The sequence below is a fragment of the Podarcis cretensis genome (genome assembly GCF_951804945.1).
Source record: "Podarcis cretensis genome assembly, chromosome: 8".
Lineage (NCBI taxonomy): Eukaryota > Metazoa > Chordata > Lepidosauria > Squamata > Lacertidae > Podarcis > Podarcis cretensis.
Window position 1 is genome coordinate 2,086,738 of NC_137177.1, and position 24,081 is coordinate 2,110,818.

The 24,081-nt window shown below is 47.0% G+C and overlaps 1 protein-coding gene and 1 long non-coding RNA gene across 6 annotated transcripts in view; one reads left to right on the plus strand and one right to left on the minus strand.

The window, feature by feature from the left end:
* Positions 1–24,081, minus strand: part of PLEKHG2 (pleckstrin homology and RhoGEF domain containing G2) — an 82,950-nt gene that overhangs the window by 24,969 nt on the left and 33,900 nt on the right. For all 5 annotated transcript variants that reach the window (XR_013841311.1, XM_079985266.1, XM_079985265.1 and 2 more), the window contains exons 4-11: positions 22,270–22,370; positions 15,040–15,106; positions 11,661–11,707; positions 10,072–10,222; positions 6,147–6,278; positions 3,439–3,621; positions 2,107–2,199; positions 131–217 (exon numbers count right to left, since the gene is read on the minus strand). Coding sequence is in view for 4 of the 5 variants with exons in the window: in XM_079985266.1 (XP_079841392.1) it covers positions 131–217; positions 2,107–2,199; positions 3,439–3,621; positions 6,147–6,278; positions 10,072–10,222; positions 11,661–11,707; positions 15,040–15,106; positions 22,270–22,370 (861 nt within the window). In the remaining variant the exon portion in view is untranslated. The remainder of the gene's footprint in view (positions 1–130; positions 218–2,106; positions 2,200–3,438; positions 3,622–6,146; positions 6,279–10,071; positions 10,223–11,660; positions 11,708–15,039; positions 15,107–22,269; positions 22,371–24,081) is intronic.
* LOC307221390 overlaps positions 22,770–24,081 on the plus strand; it is a 119,816-nt gene continuing 118,504 nt past the window's right edge. Inside the window, exon 1 of the long non-coding RNA XR_013841358.1 lies at positions 22,770–22,784. This is a non-coding gene — a long non-coding RNA (uncharacterized lncRNA). The remainder of the gene's footprint in view (positions 22,785–24,081) is intronic.

Consider the following 24,081-nt stretch of genomic DNA (forward strand, 5'->3'; position numbering starts at 1 on the left):
AACAGATGGCTGGAGGGACCTCTAACTTCTCTTTCTCTCTCCCTGAGCCATGCAGGTACCTCCACAAGGTCTAGCAGGATTCCAGATTAACTCCCACCAGCAGGTAACACTACTCCTGGACCCCAGTTACCTTCTGAGGGATGGATGCTGGGTGATTCTCCACGATTAACCGCTTCAGATAATGGATCCACAGACGTTTTTCTTCCTGGTTCCTCACCTGCGGTAGCAAAGGCCAGCATTTCGGTGCATTTTCCTTTCCTTTCCATTCTTTTCTTTTCTATCTATCATCTATCATCTACCTATATCTATCTATATATTGGTTTTCACATATTACATTACAATACAAATGTACCAAAGCCAACACCATTTCCTGACAAACTGGAACGTGTCCAGAGGAGGGCAACCAAAATGGTCCAAGGCCTGGAAACGATGCCTTATGAGGAACGGCTAAGGGAGCTGGGCATGTTTATCCTGGAGAAGAGGAGGTTAAGGGGTGATATGATAGCCATGTTCAAATATAGAAAAGGATGTCACATAGAGGAGGGAGAAAGGTTGTTTTCTGCTGCTCCAGAGAAGCGGACACGGAGCAATGGCTCCAAACTACAAGAAAGAAGATTCCACCTAAACATTAGGAAGAACTTCCTGACAGTAAGAGCTGTTTGACAGTGGAATTTGCTGCCAAGGAGTGTGGTGGAGTCTCCTTCTTTGGAGGTCTTTAAGCAGAGGCTTGACAACCATATGTCAGGAGTGCTCTGATGGTGTTTCCTGCTTGGCAGGGGGTTGGACTCGATGGCCCTTGGGGTCTCTTCCAACTCTAGGATTCTATGATTCCTCCCCATACATTTACATTTATATTTCCTCAATCCATCATATTATTATTTTCTCCCTCTGCCCCACTTGATTTCCTCCACATTATACAATTTACACTAATCTTTGCATTCTACAGCCTTCTCGAGTCATCTAGATCAGTGTTTCCCAACCTTGTGCCTCCAGCTGTTTTTGAACTACAACTCCCATCATCCCTGACTAGCAAGACCAGTGGCAAGGGATGATGGGAATTGTAGTCCAAAAACAGCTGGAGGCACAAGGTTGGGAAGCACTGATAGCCTTATTCTCTTTCCTTATTAATTTTCCTTCCACCCAGTACTTCACATTTTAATCTAGGCATATTAGTGTTACCTTTTTCTGAGCAATATTTTGCCATATACTCATCAAAACATCTCCGCTCCTTTTTAACTTTTTTGATTCGACTGATTTCCTATTTATAGCAGTTAACTCTGCCAAAATTAAATATTCATTTAGTTTACAAATCCCTTCTTCCTTTGTGCATATAGTTTGTGACTTCCACCTAGTGGCAATCACTATTCTATCAACTGTACTTGCATATAGAAAAATTCTTTTCTTCCCCCGTGGTATCTCTTCATCTATCAATCCAAGAAGATATGTCTCTGGTTTCTTTGTTATTGATATTTTGGGTGCATGTGGGTGCATCTTCCACAGCCGAGAACTCCCCATGATGCACCTGGTGTGCGGCACTAACACACTTTTGTTTGTTTTTTTAAAAATATATTTATTTTCCAAAGAACAAAAAAAATCAAAGTAACACGTAACAACAAAAACAACAGATACAAAATAAGAAAATTTTAAAAAACCAAAAACTCCAGTTTTCAAAACTCACACTTACAAAAGCTTACTTTCTTGACCTCCTCACACCTCCCTTCTTTGTGTTCCTCTTTGTCCAATCAGATACAGGAAATCCTTACCCTCCTTCGAAACTCATTTCTAATTATTGTAATCACTTCTATTATGTCTCCAATCTTTCCTCCTAATAGTTAAACACCTTTAACATATCATTTACTTTGACATAATATAACCTTGTTTTTCCACCCTTTTTCTATTACATTTTTTGCATATTTTTTTAAGGTTTTTCTCTAAAACCTTAGTCTTCAGCTTGTTTAGTTTGAATCCTGCCACATGACCAAACTCTTGAATCAATTCTAAAACCCTTTCCGCAAAGCCCTGCACAATGTTTGGGGCCATTTTTTGTGCTTTCATTTTGCCTTCCAGCTCGGCTCGACTTTGAACCCCCCCCCCCCCGGAGCTCACCTGTACCACGTGCTGCTGTTTTGGGATGGAGAGGTCGGAGATTTTGAAGCTCATGGGGTCCTTTGTGTTCTCCTGAAGGGCCAGGTTGCAACACTGTAGAGGTGGGGAAAGAAGAAAAACGGAATGGAAACGGCGCCATCTCGTGCAACCGTTTGGCATGAAGACAGCAACAACATTTCAAGAGCAGCAAGGATGCTCTCTTGGAAGGCTCTCGCTGCCTTCAGAACAAATGCTCTTCCAGGACTGAGCCCTGAGATTAAAAATGAATCAACAGGCAGAGACTCTGCCTGAAGCATGGAGGGGAATAAACAGTGCCTGATTTACGTATAAGCTAAACAATTTATAGCTTGGGGCCCCACTCCCTTGGGGGCCCCCCAAAAATTAAAGGGAAAAAACCCTGGATGTACATTTCCAAAATATAAGATAAAAAACAAAATAAAACCTACCTACAGCAACAGTGTTTGGTGTTGTGTAGGCTCCTGTGATGTAAGTCATGGACCCCGCCTGCTCGCCTGCTCCCTAAAATATCACCAATTTGCTCCTTTCTATATATAGGGTGCCCACATTCTGCATGGACTAGTTGCAGGGCAACATACGCAAATGTCTTGAGATACTGATTAGGTCCATCAATTACCATATAGCATACAGTGGTACCTCTGGTTGCGAACCTGAGCAGAACGCAACCCGCGTCTGCGCGGGTCACAATTCGCCGCTTCTGCATATGCATGTGACATCATTTTGAGCGTCTGCGCAAGCGGTGAAACCCAGAAGTAACCCTATCCGGTACTTCTGGGTCACCACAGGACGCAACCTGAAAATATTTAATCCGAAGCATTTTTAACCTGAGGTATAACTGTATATTCAACAAAAAAACAGGGACATAGAAAGGGCCTTCAGTAGCTTAAAGTGGTAAAGGGTAAAGGGACCCCTGACCACTAGGTCCAGTCGTGGCCGACTCTGAGGTTGCGGCGCTCATCTCGCTTTATTGGCCGAGGGAGCCGGCGTACAGCTTCTGGGTCATGTGGCCAGCAGGACTAAGCTGCTTCTGGCGAACCAGAGCAGCGCACGGAAACACTGTTTACCTTCCCGCCAGAGTTGTACCTATTTATATATGACGTGCTTTGGAACTGCTAGGTTGGCAGGAGAAGGGACTGAGCAACGGGAGCTCACCCCGTCGCGGGATTCGAAACGCCGACCTTCCGATCGGCAAGCCCAAGAGGCTCTGTGGTTTAACCCTCAGCGCCACCCACGTCCCCCTTCTGTGTCTCTACATGCCCCCAAAATCTGGGCCCCTCATTCTTCCTCCCCACACCCTTCCCCAGCCCCTCTTACAAAGATGTGGCTCTTGTAGACGAAGGCTTCTCCACGGCGCTTGGCGATCAGGACCACCTTGCTGAGGAGGAAGAAGACCCTCTCCTTGCGTGCCCGCGGCACCCGGAACTGCCCCTCCAGGACCAGCTCCCCAAAAGCCCCCAACTCTGGGCCTGTCCAGCCAACCAGCTGCCTCTGGATCTCCTAGGACAGAGGAATGGGGAGGGAGGGAAAACAAGGAGACAGCGCTCAGCTCCCGAAGAGGAAAGAGTTACTAGCCGCAACTTAATAATAATAACAATAATTTATTATTTATACCCCACCCATCTGGCTGGGCTTACCTAGCCACTCTGGGCGGTTTCCAACAGAACACTAAAATACAATGACCTATTAAACATTAAAAAGCTTCCTGTTAAGTTGTGGGTGAACATATCAGACGACACAGCGATTCTTCAGACAGCTCTTGTTTATTCACAGGCCAGAACAGAACTGAGCTGAAGGGTTCAGCCAGCCTGCTTATATAGAGCTCCACTACAACGCAACAGTAGCCACCTTCTGTAACTATCCAATCACTGAACGTCACTTTCGATGCCTTATTTGCATATGTGGACCTGAGTGAAAACTATCTACAGTATCCCCCTGCTGGCCCAGGGTGAGAACTTCAGTACACAACACTTCCCTAAACAGGGCTGCCTTCAGATGTCTTCTAAAAGTCTGGTAGTTGTTGTTCACTTTGACATCTGGTGGGAGGGTGTTCCACAGGGCAGGCGCCACTACCGAGAAGGCCCTCTGCCTGGTTCTCTGTAACTTGGCTTCTCGCACCAAGGGAACCGCCAGAATTCCCTCAGAGCAGGACCTCTTAAGAGTATGGCCTGTTTAGAAATCGAGGCAGTTTTGAGTTTGCCTACTGGTTGAATGCAATACTGCGCAACATTGGATGCCCCTATTTTGCAGGAGGGTTTCAGGTGAATTCTGGGACTTTGGGCTTGCAAAATTAAAGCGGGTTTAAAACGCTCTGGTGCCCCAGCACACATTCAAAAAGCAATGCCTTACGGTCTGCAAATAATAACACCCTGAAGATTCTGGGCCCCAGGAAGATTAGACTGGCCTCGACCAGAGCCAGGGCCTTTTCAGTCATGGCCCCGGGCTGGTGGAACGCTCTGTCACAAGAGACCAGGGCCCTGCGGGATTTGACATCCTTCCACAGGGCCTGCAAGACCACCTGGCCTTTGGTCGGGGTTCAGTCTGATTCTTTTATTTCTGTATAAGAACAAGCATTAAAGAGGCCAGTGTGGTGTAGTGGTTAAGAGTGGTAGACTCATAATCTGGTGAACCGGGTTCGATTTTCCTCTCCTCCACATGCAGCTGCTGGGTGACCTTGGGCCAGCCACACTTCTCTGAAGTCTCTCAGCCCCACTCACCTCACAGAGTGTTTGTTGTGGGGGAGGAAGGGAAAGGAGAATGTGAGCCGCTTTGAGACTCCTGAAGGAGAGTGATAAAGCGGGATATCAAATCCAAACTCTTCTTCTCTTCTTCTTCTAGCCTGCACACAGGTCCTTATAATATCAGTGGAAACAGTTGGTCCTGGCAAGTATTAACTGCTTTCAATTTTAACCTGAGGATTATCATTTGTTCTGTTTCAACTTTATTTTTAATTTATCTGAATTAATTTTGGGGCACATTTTAATCAATTGATTGCTTATTTTTATGCATATTGTATTATTTATATGATGTTGGCCGCTCTGAACCCGGCTCTGGCCAGGGAGGGCGGCATACAAATAAAATAATAATAATAATTATAATTATTATTATTATTATTATTTGAAAAGGAATAGGGAAATGCGTTGCAAAGTAGGGTGTGCGTGTGTGTCAATGAATGCTCAATGGCAAGATGCGTCAAGAGCTCATAGGCAAATCCGGATGATTGCTCATTGTCTGTGCAAATGAATCAGACCAAATGATCAATTAAGGGAGGGACAAAGTCTAATCGGGGTGCAAAAGTGTTAGGATATTTCCGTTCCACCTTAAAAGGGAGCAGGCTATGTGAGTCATACAGCCTGCGTATTTCCTGTTCACAGGATGTTTCTGTTTCGATAGAGCTGTTGTGTCTCTCTCTCTCTCTCTCTCTCTGCGCCTGAACACGCTAGCAGGCAGTCATGTTTTTTCATTGTTCTGACCAGCGCTGAATAAGCTTCTAAATAATGCTCTCCTGAGTGCAACTTTCGCTGTGCATTATCTGCTGATAGAGCGTGCATCAGTTCTGGAATGTGGAAAGCTATTTTCTGGAGCTCATGTCGCTAATTGCTGATACTGTATCTATGGGAGGTCGATGGACGTCTGGAGTCGGCGTGGAGGCAGTGATGGCCTATGTCTCCCTGGCAGTATCCCAACAAAAAGTTCCTGCAAACAAATCCTGAATCGATAGATAGTCCAGAGGGATACGTAAGCAGAGGTACGACTGTATATCAAAACATAATAAAACATCAAACATTGAAAACTTTCCTATAATGCGATGTGTCATATGCATTTTCAGCAATGTATAATGGATTATTTCCTCCGACATCTTCAGGTTGCTGTAACGGAGGCAAGTACCTGCTGAAGAATCTTCTCTGCCGTAGCACCCAGAGAAGCAAACATCTGGCCGGTCCCCTCTTGAGGACCTTTAGTTCTCAAATAATTCTGGTGTGCCCTCAGCACGATCAGCTCTTGAGTTTCCCCCTTTTTAATACCTGCAGCCGGGTGGCGTGTTCCTGCTTGCGCTTCATGTCGTTGATGTACCAAGCTACGGCCGTCATGGTGATGCTTGCCTCTTCCACGGCGTCGTAGCCGGGACTGCTCTTGTCATAATGCTTTGCCAGTTCCTGGGAAGGGAAGGCAAAGTGTGCGTTGCGTGACGGAGGTGGTCAGGAGCGAGCCGGCAATAATAATAATTTAAAATAATAATTTATTATTTATACCCCACCCATCTGGCTAGGTTTCCCCAGCCACTCTGGGCGGCTTCCAACGAAACACTAAAATACAATAACCTATTAAACATTAAAAGCTTCCCTAAACAGGGCTGCCTTTAGACGTCTTCTAAAAGTTTGGTAGTTATTTTTCTCTTTGACATCTGGTGGGAGGGCGTTCCACAGGGTGGGTGCCACTACCAAGAAGGCCCTCTGCCTGGTTCCCTGTAACTTGGCTTCTCGCAGGGAGGGAACCGCCAGAAGGCCCTCAGAGCTGGACCTCAGAGTCCGGGCAGAACGATGGGAGTATACAGGTATTCATGTATATAGGACCCGAGGCCATTTAGGGCTTTCAAGGTCAGCACCAACACTTTGAATTGTGCCCGGAAACGCACTGGGAGCCAATGTAGGCCTTTCAAGACCAGTGTTACGTGGTCTCGGCAGCCACTCCCAGTCACCAGTCTAGCTGCCGCATTCTGGATTAGTTGTAGTTTCTGGGTCACCTTCAAAGGTAGCCCCACATAGAGTTCATTGCAGTAGTCCAAGCAAGAGATAACCAGAGCATGCACCACTCTGGTGAGACAGTCCGCGGGCAGGTAGGGTCTCATCCTGCGTACCAGATGGAGCTGATAAACAGCTGCCCTGGACACAGAATTTACCTGTGCCTCTATGGACAGCTGTGAGTCCAAAATGACTCCCAGGCTGCGCACCTGGTCCTTCAGGGGCACAGTTACCCCATTCAGGACCAGTTAGTCCTCCACACCCACCCACCTCCTGTTCCCCCAAAACAGTCCTCCTGTCTTGTCAGGATTCAACCTCAATCTGTTAGCCGCCATCCAACCACCAACCGCCTCCAGGCACTCACATAGGACCTTCACCGCCTTCACTGGTTCTGATTTGAAAGAGAGGTAGAGCTGGGTATCATCTGCATACTGATGAACACCCAACCCAAACTCCCTGATGATCTCTCCCAGCGGCTGCATGTAGATGTTGAAAAGCATGGGGGAGAGGACCGAACCCTGAGGCACCCCACAAGTGAGAGCCCAGGGGTCTGAACACCCCCACACACACTTTCTGAACACAGCCCAGGAGGAAGGAGCGGAACCACTGTATGACAGTGCCCCCAGCTCCCAGCCCCTCTAGACGGTCCAGAAGGATGTTATGGTTGATGGTATCAAACGCCGCTGAGAGATCCAGCAGAACTAGGAAACAGCTCTCACCTTTGTCCCTAGCCCGCCGGAGATCATCAACCAGTACGACCAAGGCAGTTCCAGTCCCATGATGAGGCCTGAATCCCGACTGGAAGGGATCCAAATGGTCCGCTTCTTCCAATAAATTGCACAAACCTCATTTCTTAGAAGAAACAAGGTCTGCACCGGATTGCCGGGCCTAATGACTCTTCTTGGTACGTCTTGTCCCAGTTGCGGAGACTGAAGGTCCCCACCTCACCACAGCCAGCTGTGTCCCTTCCTCTGCTGGGAGTTTCCCAAGCAATCTGAGACTACGCCGACGCTCCTCCTTTTGTTCTTCTCACTTCACACCTCTCCTGGTCCTGGGAGACCAGGGCGGAGGGGAGATTTTTGCAGCAGGCTCCTTCACTGGCCTGACTCATTTCTGCCACTTTGAACAACCACAAGCAACATGCGGTTAATAACGATCTAGCAAAAAAATTATAACATTATATTGTTTCACACTTCATAAGCAGAAAGTATGTAACCCTTGCATAAAGTCACAAATGATAAGAGTCAAATCAATGTTCCATGAACAAAATTAGAAAGCGTGTCAGCATCAAAGAAAACTGAAATGAAGGCAAATTGTCTTTCAACAGTCAAAATGCTGAGAAAGTCTGGCGATAGGTGCTCTGAACGTAGAATCGTTTTTCCAGTTAACGAACTGTTTCAATGGCAATTCTTCGCCAGCAAATAAGTTGTCCCTACAGGTACTTCAAATAGAAATAGATCATCAATCCCTTAACAGTGTAAAAAGCTGATCAACAACAAAAAAGCTGTGAAGCAATAGGATGTTACGCATTTTTTGTTAGATCACGATTAACCGCATGTTGCTTGGGGTGGTTCAAAGTGCTGGAAATGAGTCAGGCCAGTGAAGGAGCCGGCTGCCCAAAGCTCCCCTCCGTCCTGGTCTCCCAGGATCAGGAGAGGTGTGAAGTGGGAAGAACAAAAGGAGGAGCGCCGGTGTAGTCTCAGAGTTTTTTGTTTTTGCAACACAGGGGATTTCATTTCAGCCACTTGGCTTTTCTCTTTTCCTGCTTCCAGTTCTGCTCCTCTCTGACACAGAATCTCCCTGCTCACTATGCCCTGTTGCCCCTTCACCATCCGGCACCTTCTCTTCCCAGCCTTCTCCCTCTGACCGCTCCGCGTTGTCCCTGGGCTCTGAGCCTTTTTCCCTTGCGGGTTCCCCAGCCGATTCCTGCCACCATTCCTCAGAGTCCAACCGGTCCATGACAGAGAGACTTGCTCGCTGGGCAAAAGGCTCTGAAACTAGCCACAACAGCTGTGATCGGCCTCCACGGTCGGAGGCCGCGATGCGCCCAAACACCAGCTGCTGGAAGCCCCAGGAGGGGCCAGTGTTACTCTTGTATTCGAATCCTGCATACAGGTCTCCCTGCAGGCATTTGGTTGGCCACTGTGACAAGAATGCCCTTTACAAAGCAGACCTCGTCAACTGATGCCGAGCAAAATGTTGGACCTCCGGCCCACAACCCCCAAGAAGAAGCCAAATAAGGATTCTCCTGGCAGATCAGGACAGAGATATTAAAGGTTAAGGGGACTCTTGACCATTAGGTCCAGTCGTGGCCAACTCTGGGGTTGCGGCGCTCATCTCACTTTACTGGCCGAGGGAGCTGGCGTACAGCTTCCGGGTCATGTGGCCAGCAGGAGTAAGCCGCTTCTGGTGAACCAGAGCAGCACACAGAAACGCCGTTTACCTTCCCTCCAGAGCGGTACCTATTTATCTACTTGCACTTTGACGTGCTTTCGAACTGCTAGATGGGCAGGAGCAGGGACCGAGCAATGGGAGCTCACCCCGTTGCAGGGATTCGAACCGCTGACCTTCCGATTGGCAAGTCCTAGGCTCTGTGGTTTAACCCACACCCGCGTCCTGACAAAGATATTACTGCTTCCTTTTTAGACACAATTTTACTCGAAAGGGTTCCCAATGAACTATCCTTTCGGGGAAAAGACAGGGTGTAGAATAATATCCAAATGCACATGACCATAGTGTGAGCTTATAACCCCGACAGCTTCGTCCTTGTCTTTTTAATTATTCCAGTTTTATACTGTGATGCCAATGAAGGTATTTGATTGACACTGTGACAACGAGGTGCTGGACTAAAAAGACCATTAGCCTGATATAGCAGGTTTCTTCTTATTGTCTTATGCAAAGCTGCGATCATAGCACAAGAGTCCAGGAGCATTGATTCCCAGAGTTGATCCCTCTTCGCAGGAAACTCTGGGAAACGTAGCCCTGCCTGGGAGGGGAACGGGGGGAATCTCTTAACAGCGCCCAGCGTCCTCAACAAACTGCAACTCCCAGAATTCTTTGTGGGTCATCCATGGCACCCTAGTGCTTTAAATGTCTGGTGGGAATGTGGCTCTAAAGAGCCATTTCCAAACCTCCGCAGCCTTCCTCCCCCTCGCATTTCCCCAGTCTGCCCAGACCCTCGATAAGACCACCAGGGCCCAATCCTGACCTGCAGCAGCAAATGGTATTTCAGGATCCGTTGGACGGGCTTCAAGAGGTACGTCTCCAGGGGCAGCGAATGCGACAGGGTGGCTTGCCTCTCGCGGAAGAACTTGGCCAGGGCGTCGTTGTCCATGCATTCCCGCAGCACCGAGACCGAGCTATGGGAGGGCGAGAGGTGGGGCGTGTGATTGTTTTCTTTTAATAATAATAATAATAATAATAATAATAATAATAATAATAATAATAAACAACTCTGAGGGGGTGGGAAGGAAGGGGACAAGTTGGCAGAAAGGGAAGAGGGCGTCAAAGGAAGGCTGTTTCCTTGGACCGACCTAGGATTTTGCTGAGCGGAAGTCATCTTGACTTTCAGCAGCTTTTGCCAAACTTTCTAGTCCTCAGCAGGGAAGAAAAAACTGCTCCTGGACATTCCAAAGGCGCAGAGCTGCAGCCCGTTGTGGCGTGGCATTGAGCATGAGCAGATTGGAAGGTGATATTTGTGAGAATACGAGAAATTCACCTGTCCCTGCCTATGCAGCTTAAAAAGGTAAAGGTAAAGGTACCCCTGCCCGTACGGGCCAGTCTTGACAGACTCTGGGGTTGTGCGCCCATCTCACTTAAGAGGCCGGGGGCCAGCGCTGTCTGGAGACACTTCCGGGTCACGTGGCCAGCGTGACATCGCTGCTCTGGCGAGCCAGAGCCGCACACGGAAACGCCGTTTACCTTCCCGCTGGTAAGCGGTCCCTATTTATCTACTTGCACCCGGAGGTGCTTTCGAACTGCTAGGTTGGCAGGCGCTGGGACCAAGCAGCGGGAGCGCACCCCGCCGCAGGGATTCGAACCGCCGACCTTTCGATCGGCAAGTCCTAGGCGCTGAGGCTTTAACCCACAGCGCCACCTGCGTCCCATCCTATGCAGCTTATAATAATATAATAAAAATAAAAATAAATTTTTATTTATACCCCGCCCTTCCCGGTTCAAAAACCGGGCTCAGGGTGGCTAACAACAAATTTAAAACACTTAATTATAAAAGCAGCATAAAATACGGTATGAAAACATGAATAACAATAAAAATCAAAAACCAATCACATACTCCCCAGGGCTAGCTGGCTGAATTGGTCCTACTTGGGCCAGCGAGGAGGTCAGGGGAGAATTAGCTGTGGGGTCTCAGAGCAGGTGATCTTCATAAAAGGGGAGGGGGAGGGAAGGAAGGGGAATAGAAGATCAGGCTGAATTCAAATGAAAAGCCAGGTGGAATAGCTCTGTCTTACAGGCCCTGTGGAAGGAGGTTAAATCCTGCAGGGCCCTGGTCTCATGGGACAGAGCATTCCACCAGGTCGGAGCCATCACTGAGAAGGCCATGGCCCTGGTGGAAGATAGTCTGACTTCCTTAGGGCCCAGGACTTCTAAACTATGATTGTTCATGGACCTTAATGTCCTCTGCGAGGCAGACCAGGAGAGGCGGTCCTGTAGATATGGTCCATACTAATGAAAAAAGCTGGTCAATAAGGAATGGAAACTGGCAGGAGAATATAAGATGAATGAGAAGCAGCAAATTCAGCGGAGTGAGAGTGATCTGAGAAAGAGTGGCTTACTTACTTGGGGTAGTTCATGCAGTACAAGGTGTAGATATCAAACTCTTCACTCTGCAAGAGTTAATTGAACCACGTTAGTGTGCACTGAGGTGCATAAGGCTTGTTACTTTTTTAACAGCCAGCAGGCGGCGCTATGACCTTACTGAACACTTGGGCTCTAGGGAGTCTCTGCCTCTTTCCAACGCACTCTGCAACCTTTTCCTGAACAGAATCTGAGCTCCGGGAGAGAGCCAGGTTCAACAAGCCAGCTCCTATGCTCTTGAATTAAAGAGCAAAGGCCAAACCAAAAAGCCATTTATAATGGTGTGAGACCACAGAGGATATAAGATGCAATTTTCTGACTGTCCTGGGCTGGAATGCTCAGCTCTCGGCTGGAAAACACTACTCTTTATTTACTTTAAAAGGTTTCCCCGCCATCTCCTCACTACAAAGCCCAGAAAATAGCTTACAAATCCAATTGAGACACTGTCAAATGCCAACCGAAGTCAAAACCGATTGGACCATCAATTCTAATAATTTTTAAAAATTAAAAAGAAGAGCAGTGCAATCAATATATTTCTATATATAAAGAAGAAGCAGAAAAAGCAGATTGATCTCAATAAAGTTACTTCATGGCTAGTAACCATTTATAGTCTTGACCGCCATGAATTTGTTGACTCCCCAGAAAGGTTTTGGTTTTTTTACTTGACAGTCCTCACTTTGACTCCCTCCTTCTCCTCCATTTTGTCTAATCCCTGTTTGATGCTATTTAACATCACCTCCAGACTCTCGCTTCCCCAGCCACTCTGGGCGGCTTCCCAAAAAATATTAAAATACTGTAATACATTAAACATTAAAAGCTTCCCTAAACAGGGCTGCCTTCAGATGTCTTCTAAAAGTCTGGTAGTTGTTTTTCTCTTTAACATCTGGTGGGAGGGTGTTCCACAGGGCAGGTGCCACTACCAAGAAGGCCCTCTGCCTGGTTCCCTGTAACTTGGCTTCTCGCAGTGAAGGAACCGCCAGAAGGCCCTCGGAGCTGGACCTCAGTGTCCGGGTAGAACGATGGGGGAGGAGACGCTCCTTCAGGTCTACTGGGCCTTTGAGGCCGTTTAGGGCTTGAAAGGTCAGCACCAACACTTTGAATTGTGCTCAGAAACGTACTGGGAGCCAATGTAGGTCTTTCAATACCGTTGTTATATGGTCCTGGCGGCCGCTCCCAGTCACCAGTCTAGCTGCCACATTCTGGATTAGTTGTACAGTGGTGCCCCGCAAGACGAACACCTCGCAAGACGGAAAACCCGCTAGGCGAAAGGGTTTTCCGTTTTGGAGGCGCTTCGCAAAACGAATTTCCCTATGGGCTTGCTTCGCAAGACGAAAATGTCTTGCGAGTTCCTGCGGGGTTTTTTCCCCTCCCCCCCCTTTCCTAAGCCGCTAAGCCGCTTATCAGCTGATCCGCTGATAAGCCGCTTAACAGCTGATCGCTAAAAGCCGCTAAACCGCTAATAGTGCTAATCTGCTGTCAATGGGCTTGCTTCGCAAGACGAAAAAACCGCTATACAAAGAGCCTCACGGAATGGATTAATTTCGTCTTGCGAGGCACCACTGTAGTTTCCGGGTCACCTTCAAAGGTAGCCCCACGTAGAGTGCATTGCAGTAGTCCAAGCGGGAGATAACCAGAGCATGCACCACTCTGGCGACGCAGTCCGCAGTGGATTAAAGTGCTCGTGGGCATTAAATCCACTTCAAAAACAACAGCAGAATTTTGCTGTTAGGAAAGTGACAGGGAATTGAACTAAAGGGTATAGGACAAGGATCGGCTGATGGGAAGACGTACAGATGCTTGGGGAAAAAATGAGAACAAAGGCTCAGTAAAGAGTAGACATTGCCCCTCTGCGTAAGCTCCTTGCAAGCAGATCAGGATCCGTGCTCAATAAATCAATCATATGGAGCAGTCTTAAGTTAGCAGCCCTCGCCAGATGTTGGTCCTTCAGTATTCCTGGCTCTGGAGAATTTTATAATATTAATTAATAATTATAATTTTATCATTTATACCCTGCCCAGCTAGCTGGGTTGAATTTAAGGGCCTTACGGGTTAAAAACAGCACTAGTCTGCAGGAGCTAACTGGATCTAGAAATTTTGGGGAACCATTACTCTCCATAAAGGTAAAGGGTAAAGGAACCCCTGACCATTAGGTCCAGTCGTGGCCGACTCTGGGGTTGCGGCGCTCATCTCGCTTTATTGGCCGAGGGAGCCAGTGTACAACTTCCGGATCATGTGGCCAGCAGGACTAAGGTGCTTCTGGCGAACCAGAGCAGTGGACGGAAACACCGTTTGCCTTCCCGCCGGAGCGGTACCTATTTATCTACTTGCACTCTGACGTGCTTTCGAACTGCTAGGTTGGCAGGAGCAGGGACCGAGCAACGGAAGCTCACCCCATCGCGGGGATTCGAACCACCAACCTTCTGATCGGCAAGTCCTAGGCTCTGTGGTTTAACCCACAATGCCTCCCTCATCCCGATTACTCTCCATAGTTAGTCCCAATTAACAACCTGGCTAGGATTTACAACCTCGGCAATAATAATAATAATAATTTATTATTTATACCCCACCCACCTGGCTGAGTTTCCCCAGCCACTCTGGGCAGCTCCCAATCCAGTGTTAAAAACAATATAGCATTAAATATTAAAAACTTTCCTAAGCAGGTCTGCCTTCAGATGTCTTTTAAAGATAGGATAGCCGCTTATTTCCTTGACATCTGATGGGAGGGTGTTCCAGAGGGTTGGTGCCACTACCGAGAAGGCCCTCTGCCTGGTTCCCTGTAACCTCACTTCTCGCAATGAGGGAGCGTTGCAAGGGGGGTTGATCTAGATGACGTTTAGATGTCCTTCCTAGTGCCACCATTCTACGATTCTATGACATTCTGTGGTCTTTTTTAATAAATGTTTTTTACTGGTTTTACATATAATCACATTACGTAACATCGCACCCTCTTATTTTATCTCTTCGGCCTGACTGAGCCTAACGACTCCTCTCCCTCCCGTCTGACGGTTTACAAAATTAAACTTTACATCTTCACATTTCGCTTTGTTTCCTATCCTTGTTACATTGTTACCTAAAATATTCTATTACTCAACCTGAATAGGTAGCAATCTCATCTTACAGATCTTCAAAGAGCCGTGCTAACGATGTCAAATTGCTTACAGTTGTCTTTCAAATATAATATACGTTTGCTCCAGTCCTTTTGGAACACTTGGTCTCGCTATGGCATTCTGGACCGGTTGAAGGTTCTTGGGCGCTTTTGCGAACACAGCTAAGCGCAGCCTGGACGCCGTTAAGAGGTCAGCTCGTTCCAAAGGAATCGCAGAGCGAAGAAGTTGTGAGCAGAAAGCAGCGAGACCCTTACCCTTTGAACAAAGCACTCTGCGACAGCCTCAGCGCTGGTGTTTCGCTCCATGTCTTCCAGTAGTTCGCTGCTCAAAGACAGAGAAAACATAAATGAGCATAAATAAGGCTTCTCACCACGCTTTCTGCCCTGCCCGTCAAACAATACTGGGCTGTGGCAATACAGCGGTACCTTGGCTCTCAAACTCTCTTTTTTTTCTTTTCAAAATTTTTTATTCATTTTATAACACAAATAAAGAACACAAACAGAAAAACAAACAATACAAACAAATTCTTGTCATATCCTTATTTTTCTAAACATTAAGTTGGCTTCCCCAAGTCTCACCTATCTGATTTTTATTTTACTTCATCTTTAGCAGTTTACATATATCATAGTTTCTAACCATCTTTTTTGTTTTATCACACTTAAGATAAATTCTCATTTTATCACTTACAAATAATACTATTTTAAAATACACTATCTTCAACTTCTAACCTTGCAGCCTATATCCACTTCCAAAGCTATTCTAAGATTTAAATATTAACATATTTTTTCAAAAAATCCTTAAACTTCTCCCAGTCTTCTTCCACCGTCTCTTCTCTCTGGTCTCGGAGTCTCCCGGTCAGTTCGGCAAGTTCCACATAGTCCATCATCTTCATCTGCCATTCTTCGATAGTTGGTAAATCTTGTTTCTTCCAATTCTTCGCTAGCAATATTCTCACAGCTGTTGTGGCATACAGAAAAAAGTAACATCCTTTTTGGGGATTTCACCCCCCACTATATCAAGTAAAAAGGCTTCTGGTTTCTTAATAAATGTGTTTTTCAACACTTTTTTCAATTCATTATAAATCCTTTCCCAGAAGTCTTTTACCTTGGGGCACGTCCACCATTCTGGCTCTCAAACTCAATCTGTTCCGGAAGTCCGTTCCAAAACCAAACCGTTCCAGAACCAAGGCGCACTTTCCCATAGAAAGCAAGATAAAACGGATTAATCCGTTCAAGACTTTTGAAAACAACCCCCAAAATAGCAATGTAACATGAATTTTGCTATCTAATAAGACCATGGATCCATAAAATGAAAGCGATAAACAAGGTACTGCAGTCACAGAATCAATCAATCAATCAATCAATCAATCAGTAGCCAAACTGGGTTCCACATAGTCACCAAAAAAAGAGAGAAATATGTAACTCTGCGGTATAAAGTAATGGATAGGCAAAGTACAGTGAGATTAATTGGAAGTCAGTTTAAAATTTCTTTTCTATAAATTTTATAATTGTGTTCAATACCAGTATAGGTAAAGGTAAAAAGACCCCTGACCATTAGGTCCAGTTGTGGCCAACTCTGGGGTTGTAGTGCTCATCTCGCTTTACTGGCCGAGGGAGCCGGCGTACAGCTTCCGGGTCATGTGGCCAGCATGACTAAGCAGCTTCTGGTGAGCCAGAGCAGCGCATGGAAACGCCGTTTACCTTCCCGCTGGAGCGGTACCTATTTATCTACTTGCACTGGCATGCTTTTGAACTGCTAGGTTGGCAGGAGCAGGGACCGAGCAACAGGAGCTCACCCTGTCGCGGGGATTCGAACCGCCGTCCTTCTGATTGGCAAGTCCTGGGATCTGTGGTTTAGACCACAGCACCACCCGCGTCCCACAATACCAGTATACATGATGATAATTATATTAATTTCTTATATTTTATAGTGTGGTGGTTTGTTTGATTTTTCTGTTATTCGTTTGTTTGATTGTATGTTTGTTTACTTGTATGTACGTCTGTTTTTCATAAATGTATTTATTATATATATATATATATATATATATATATATATGGCTGATCGCCAAAGAATTTATGCTTTTGAATTCCGGTGCTGAAGGAGACTCTTGAAGGAAATCAGCCCTGAGTGCTCACTGGAAGGACAGATCCTGAAGCTGAGGCTCCAAGACTTTGGCCACCTCATGAGAAGAGAAGACTCCCTGGAAAAGACCCTGATGCTGGGAAAGATGGAGGGCACAAGGAGAAGGGGATGACAGAGGACGAGATGGTGGGACAGTGTTCTCGAAGCTACCAGCATGAGTTTGGCCAAACTGCGGGAGGCAGTGGAAGACAGGAGTGCCTGGCGTTCTCTGGTCCAGGGGGTCACGAAGAGGCAGACATGACTAAACGACTAAACAACAACAACAAAATATTTTTTTAAAAAAAAAGAACGCAAAAATGCAAAATAAATAGCAAAAATAAGACAGACCTCAGCATAACCCTCAAAACGGAAGTGTGGCACTCAAACCGGCTTCCGAAAAACGTTCACAAACTGGAACACTTACTTCCGGGTTCGCAGTGTTTGGGTTCCAAGTTGTTTGAGAGCCAAGGGACCACTGTAGTGGACTACCTTGCAGGGCTGTATTTTGGACCACCACTTCCCTGCCCCAGGCAAAGCATTTTGTGTGCGTAGGCGAGTGTACAGGTGGGTGTTTCGTGAACGTGGAATTATCAATCCTTTTTTGCGGCAAGGTCACAGGACGGTCGCCTTCGGCACAACCGGCTGAGGTGGGGTGGAGACACTCTTTCCTCTAAAGGGTTAACTGGGGCCGCGTGATGTGAGCTTCCAATTTCCCCCACATCTTCCATCCGTACCCCCCACTGGGCTCAGCTTAAGCTCTTAAACAGAGCCAGATGGGAAAGCAGGTTGGTTGACGGAGAGGTTGGCAGGCGACCAGCTTTGGGGGGGAAGCCAAAAAAGCAGCAGGAGATGGAGCGAGAGAAGGGGAAAGAGGAAAGGAAATGGTGTGAGAAAGGGGAAAAAGGGGGGAAACTTGGCTGCTGGCCAGGAGCCCCTGTTAGGGAACAATGTTTCCGTGTCTTCAACTTCTATCGTCGGCTGGGGTTTGCAGAAACTTTCCTTTCCCGATGGGGAATATGTTTTTTTCCCCCAATATGGGGGAATCAGGGCACTGCAAATGTCCTCCAAGAACACAGGGAAGGCGACGCGCCCGTTTTTAGGCACAGGAAAACTGAGTCAGGGCTGGCTGCAAATTCAAGGTGGGGAGCAGACAAACTCCTAGGGAGAGCAGAAACTGCTCACAGGGGACCAAAGGGGAAGTTTCTGCAAGCTGGAAGAGCTTGTTCCTTTTATTGCCTCAGAGGGGTATATAGACAGACAAGCCATAATTAATAATAATAACAACAACAACAACAACAACAACAACAACAACAACAACAATAATAATAATTGCATACTACTCTTCGTTCCAAGATCACAGGGCGGTTTGCAACATAAAATCATCAAATGAGAACACAAAATGCATAATAGAAACAAGATGAAGAACAGGAAGAAAAGCAATAACCTCTCAACCACAAACATGTTTAAAAGGACATCAAATGTTAATCAGCCAAAGGACTGGTGAAAGGGAGACATAAAAGGAGTTATGGGTTTGCAGCACTGACAGATGCTTCTGGACTAAACGGAGAAGTCTCAGATTCTAGCTTTTCCATCTTTACTCACCTGGAAGGATAAAGCATCTATATGTGTGGGAGTTGGTAGCAGTTACTTGGTCCTGAAAGAAACACACTTTGTGCATGCACAGAGGCACTCTTTGCTTGCTCCAGTTCCAAGTGTTGGCGCATGCGACAGGTTCTGGGACTGATCCAAATCCAACGGGTGGAGGTGGCCCAGTTGCAACGGAAACACACTTTGTTCATTCCCAGAGGCACACTTCACACGTCCCAGATTCTCTGCGCTCACAACAGGTTGTGGAGCTGACCTAAATTAAACCCTCTCTAAGACCAAACAATGAGTAAACTGGGGCAGTTGGAGACAGACCAGAGAAGGCACACCACTAATTCACTGGAAAACGCTGGCCAGACACAATCAGAAGCTCAGTACTTAACTTCCCTGCTGCAACTAAAGGCTGGGATTTGGCAGAAAGGTGTCCACGGAGTGAAAGAACTTTGGGACGCCTCTTTTGAAAAGGGAAGATCGAGCGCCTGTATCCTTCCTTCGAGGACAACGCTTCTCCATAAACTCACACGCTCCGTCTTTTTCTGACCTCCATTTTCCCCATCTCCTCCAAAACACACATTTCCCCCTCCTTCCAAACCCTTCTCCGGCACCCGCAGGCCCGGCTCAAATTACCTTCTCAGCAAATTCCAAGACTAAAAGCATTTCCGCCGTGAGAAACCCTCCCGTAGTTCTGGACCATGTTAATTGCTGCAAACACACACACAGCGCGAGGCACAGATCCTGGCTTGCTTAGATCTGGGGAAATGGGAACTTCACGGCTAAAGATCCACTAGAATCTGGCTGGGTTCCCCCAGCCACTCTGGGCGGCTCCCAACAGAACATTAAAATCACGATAAAACATCAAACATCAAAAACTTTCCCTAAACAGGGCTGCCTTCAGATGTCTTCTAAAAGCTGTATAGTTCTTTATCTCTTTGACATCTGAAGGGAAGGCGTTCCACAGAGCAGGCACCACCACTGAGAAGGCCCTGTGCCTGGTTCCCTGTAACCCCGCTTCTCGCAGGGAGGGAACCGCCAGAAGGCCCTCGGAAGTGGACCCCGGTGTCCGGGGTGGACAATGGGGGTGGAGATGCTCCTTCAGGTATACTGGGCTGAGGCTGTTGAGGGCTTTAAAGGTTAGCACCAACACTTTGAATTGTGCTCGGAAACGTACTGGGAGTAGGTATTTCAAGACCAATGTTATGTGGTCTTGGCGGCCGCTCCTAGTCACCAGTCTAGCTGCCACATTCTGGATTAGTTGTGGTTTCTGGGTCACCTTCAAAGGTAGCCCCATGTAGAGCGCATTGCAGTAGTCCAAGTGAGAGATAACCAGAGCATGCACCACTCTGGCCAGGCAGTCTGCGGGCAGGGAGGGTCTCATCCTGCGTACCAGGTGGAGCTGATAAACAGCTGCCCTGGACACAGAATGGACCTGCGCCTCCATGGACAGCCGTGAGTCCAAAATTACTCCCAAGCTGCACATGTTTACTACTGGGCCCTTTCAAATCTGGAATAGGTTAGAGGGCTCATCACATGCAAGCCAGATCCTGAAATGTGTGAGCTAATGGAGCACAATTCCAATTGTGAGCAATACCAAGTTACACAAAAATGTTGGTGAGATGAAAATAAGGAGCGATGCAGTGTTTAGAGAGTCAAGACTACGACCTGGGAGAGACAAGGGCTCATTTCCCAACTCAGCTGTGAAAACTCACTGGGTGACCTTGCGCCAGTCATTGTCTCTCAGCCTATCCTACTTTGCAGGGCTGTTGTGGGGGGTTAAAAAGGTAAAAGGACCCCTGACCATTAGGTCCAGTCGTGGTCGACTCTGGGGTTGCGGCGCTCATCTCGCTTTATTGGCCGAGGGAGCCGGCGTACAACTTCCGGGTCATGTGGCTAGCATGACTGAGCTGCTTCTGGCGAACCAGAGCAGCGCACAGAAATGCCATTTATCTTCCCGCTGGAGTGGTACCTATTTATCTACTTTACTTTGACGTGCTTTCGAACTGCTAGGTGGGCAGAAGCAGGGACCAAGCAACGGGAGCTCACCCCATCGCGGGGATTTGAACCGCTGACCTTCTGATTGGCAAGTCCTAGGCTCTGTGGTTTAACCCACAGCACCACCCGCTTTACATAACAATAAATACAGATTTCTCTTTCAGCATCACACCCAAGATCACATTCCTATACTCTGCAGGTCACGGAGATTGCCAACGTTTGCTCAGTTAATTGGTAAGATTAGTCACATGCAAACGACAGCTCCTGGGGAGAAATGTGTGTCATAAATGCCATTATAAATCCATCAGCTGGTTATTGGTACCACCCAGGAAGCCCAATTTGTTTTATTGCATATTGCATATAGCCAATTTGTTTTATTGCATATGGCCTTCACAATGAACAACAGAGGGCAAAAAGCAAGGCATTCCTCTAAAATCACACAACATTAAGTCTATAAACCTACAAACCTAGACAGCATCTTAAAAAGCAGAGACATCACCTTGCCGACAAAGGTCCGTATCGTTAAAGCTATGGTTTTCCCAGTAGTGATGTATGGAAGTGAGAGCTGGACCACAAAGAAGGCTGATCGCTGAAGAATGGATGCTTTTGAATTATGGTGCTGGAGGAGACTCTTGAGAGTCCCATGGACTGCAAGAAGATCAAACCTCTCCATTCTGAAGGAAATCAGCCCTGAGTGCTCACTGGAAGGACAGATCCTGAAGCTGAGGCTCCAAGACTTTGGCCACCTCATGAGAAGAGAAGACTCCCTGGAAAAGACCCTGATGTTGGGAAAGATGGAGGGCACAAGGAGAAGGGGACAGCAGAGGACGAGATGGTTGGTCAGTGTTCTCGAAGCTACCAGCATGAGTTTGACCAAACTGCGGGAGGCAGTGGAAGACAGGAGGGCCTGGCGTGCTCTGGTCCAGGGGGTCACAAAGAGTTGGACACAACTAAATAACAACAACAAGTCTATAAAAGTCTACAGCATAAAACTTTAAAATTGCAATGCATTAGCAGAACTGAGGCGAAGCCCCTTAGTTGCCAGAGCAAATCTGGCTACCAGATGTCCAATTTGTAGCTCTTAATTGGCCAAGAGTTTGAGAACCAAGGAACCGCTGTATCTGGACTGCCTTTCAGGGCTACTGCTTACTGGGGGAATCGATCTGAGAACCAATAAATAACAGGAGATACAGTGGTACCTCGGGTTAAGAACTTAATTCGTCCCAGAGGTCCGTTCTTAACCTGAAACTGTTCTTAACCTGAAGCACCACTTTAGCTAATGGGACCTCCTGCTGCTGCCGCGCCGCCAGAGCACAATTTCTGTTCTCATCCTGAAGCAAACTTCTTAACTATTTCTGGGTTAGCGGAGTCTGTAACCTGAAGCGTATGTAACCCGAGGTACCACTGTAATAATAAATAATTCTCTGGGCACTGTCTATAAAGGGCAGATCAACAAACAAGGCATAATGTCTTCAACCTGATTATATAAATAAATTCATTTCCATACTCCATAAATGCATATGAGCTTTTGCAAGAGCTATTTCCCCTCAAAACATGCCGAGGGCATCCGTTGAAACCCAAGTTCAACAATGGCCCCACATAATAGTATAAATCGGAAGGTCTATGGTAATAAGAATGGGTCACAGGAACATAGGAAGATGCAGATCTTCAAGTTGTGGGGCAGGTGGTGGTGGGGCAATTCCCTGCCATTTGGAAAGCTTATTCTGCTGACGCCGAACCCTCCCTTCCTTCTCCAGGTGCTGACTCACCTGTTGAACTCATAGATGTCTTCAATGTTGCAAAACAAGGCGCTGACTTGTTCTGGTTTGAGCGGCAGCTGTCCACAGTCGATGATGCAGCCCAGGTAGTCCTGCAGGGAAGGGAGGATGGAGAAAAGAAGGAATCAGCGGCAGGGATACCTCGTAACTATCGCAACCCCCCCCCCCCCCAGGGCAGCATGGCTTAGCTTTTGCTAAGCAGGTGCTTGGAACAACTACAACTCCCAAACGCCATCTCCAAAGGAAGCATTTAATGTTTAGGGAAGCTTTTAATGTTTACCAGACCACCGTATTTTAATATTGAAATATACTCAGAGTCGTGAGTGGATTTCATGCTCTTTATTCAGCTCATAGTGGTGAGGAGGAATGGAAGTTCCCGCAAAATGTCTGCTTTATATACATTATTTACACAATGGGCCCCACGTGATTGGCTAATTCCAGGATTCACCTGTAGGCCAATCAGGTTGCAGATTCACTTCCACCTGGAGCTGGATTGGGTGGCTCCTGTGGACCAATCAGACTGCTGCATTATGGATCCTATTGCTCTAGGACCAATCAGACTGCTGCATTCTGGATCCTATTCAACTTAGTACATAACAAATATTTTGTTGGAAGCTGCCCAGAGTAGCTGGGGAAACCCAGACAGATGGGCGGGGTATAAATAATAAATTGTTGTTGTTGTTGTTGTTGTTGTTGTTATATCAACAGCGTCTCCGAAAAATCTGACACATCACTTGGGAAGACAGGCGAACTAGTATCAGTGTACTGGAAGAAGCAAAGATCACCCGTGTTGAAGCAATGATTCTTCAACATCAACTTCGTTGGACGGGTCATGTTGTGCGGATGCCTGATGATCGTCTTCCAAAGCAACTACTCTATTCCGAACTTAAAAAGGGAAAGCGTAATGCTGGTGGTCAACAAAAGAAATTAAAGCAAATTTTTAAAATGTAGTATAAACACTGACAACTGGGAAACACTGGCCTGCGAGTGCTCCAGTTGGAGAACAGCCTTGACCAAATGTGTCCTGGGCTTTGAAGACACTCGAACTCAGGACACAAGGGAGAAATGTGCTAAGAGGAAGGCACACTTGGCAAATCCACACCGGGATCAACTCCCGCCTGGAAACCCATGTCCCCACTGCGGATGTGCGGATCCAGAATTGGTCTCCACAGTCACTTATGGGCTCACTGTTAAGACCGTGTTCATGGAAGACAATCTTCCTCAGCTACGAGGGATTGCAGAAGAAGAAGAAGAAGAAGAAGAAGAAGAAGAAGAAGAAGAAGAAGAAGAAGAAGAAGAAGAAGAAATAATAATAATAATGTGTCCTCAGCACAAAGACTCTGTCCTTTCCCATAAGGGACCCTCACGTCGTCCCATCTCTGCAGGGACGGAAACAGCCAATGTTTAGACGCCGCAGCCGCTCTCTGTTTGTCCTCGGCTGCCAAGAGGCTTGGGAGAAGATGCTCTTGGACCAGCCGCCCAGAAGAGAAAGAGGATGATGATAATAATATAGTGTCACCTCTGGTTGCGAATGGGATCCATTCTGGAGGCCCGTTTGCAACATGAAAAAAGCGCAACCCACAGTGGCGCGTCTGTGCATGCGCGGGTTGCGATTCGCCGCTTCGGCACATGTGCGTGACGTCATTTTGTGATTCTGCGCAGGTATGAGTGGCGAAACCTGGAAGTAACCCATTCTGGTATTTCTGGGTTGCTGCGGGACGCAACCTGAAAAAACGTAACATGAAGCAAACGTAACATGAGGTATGATGTTGCGTGAAGCAGAGGCGGCCCCGAGCCATTCAG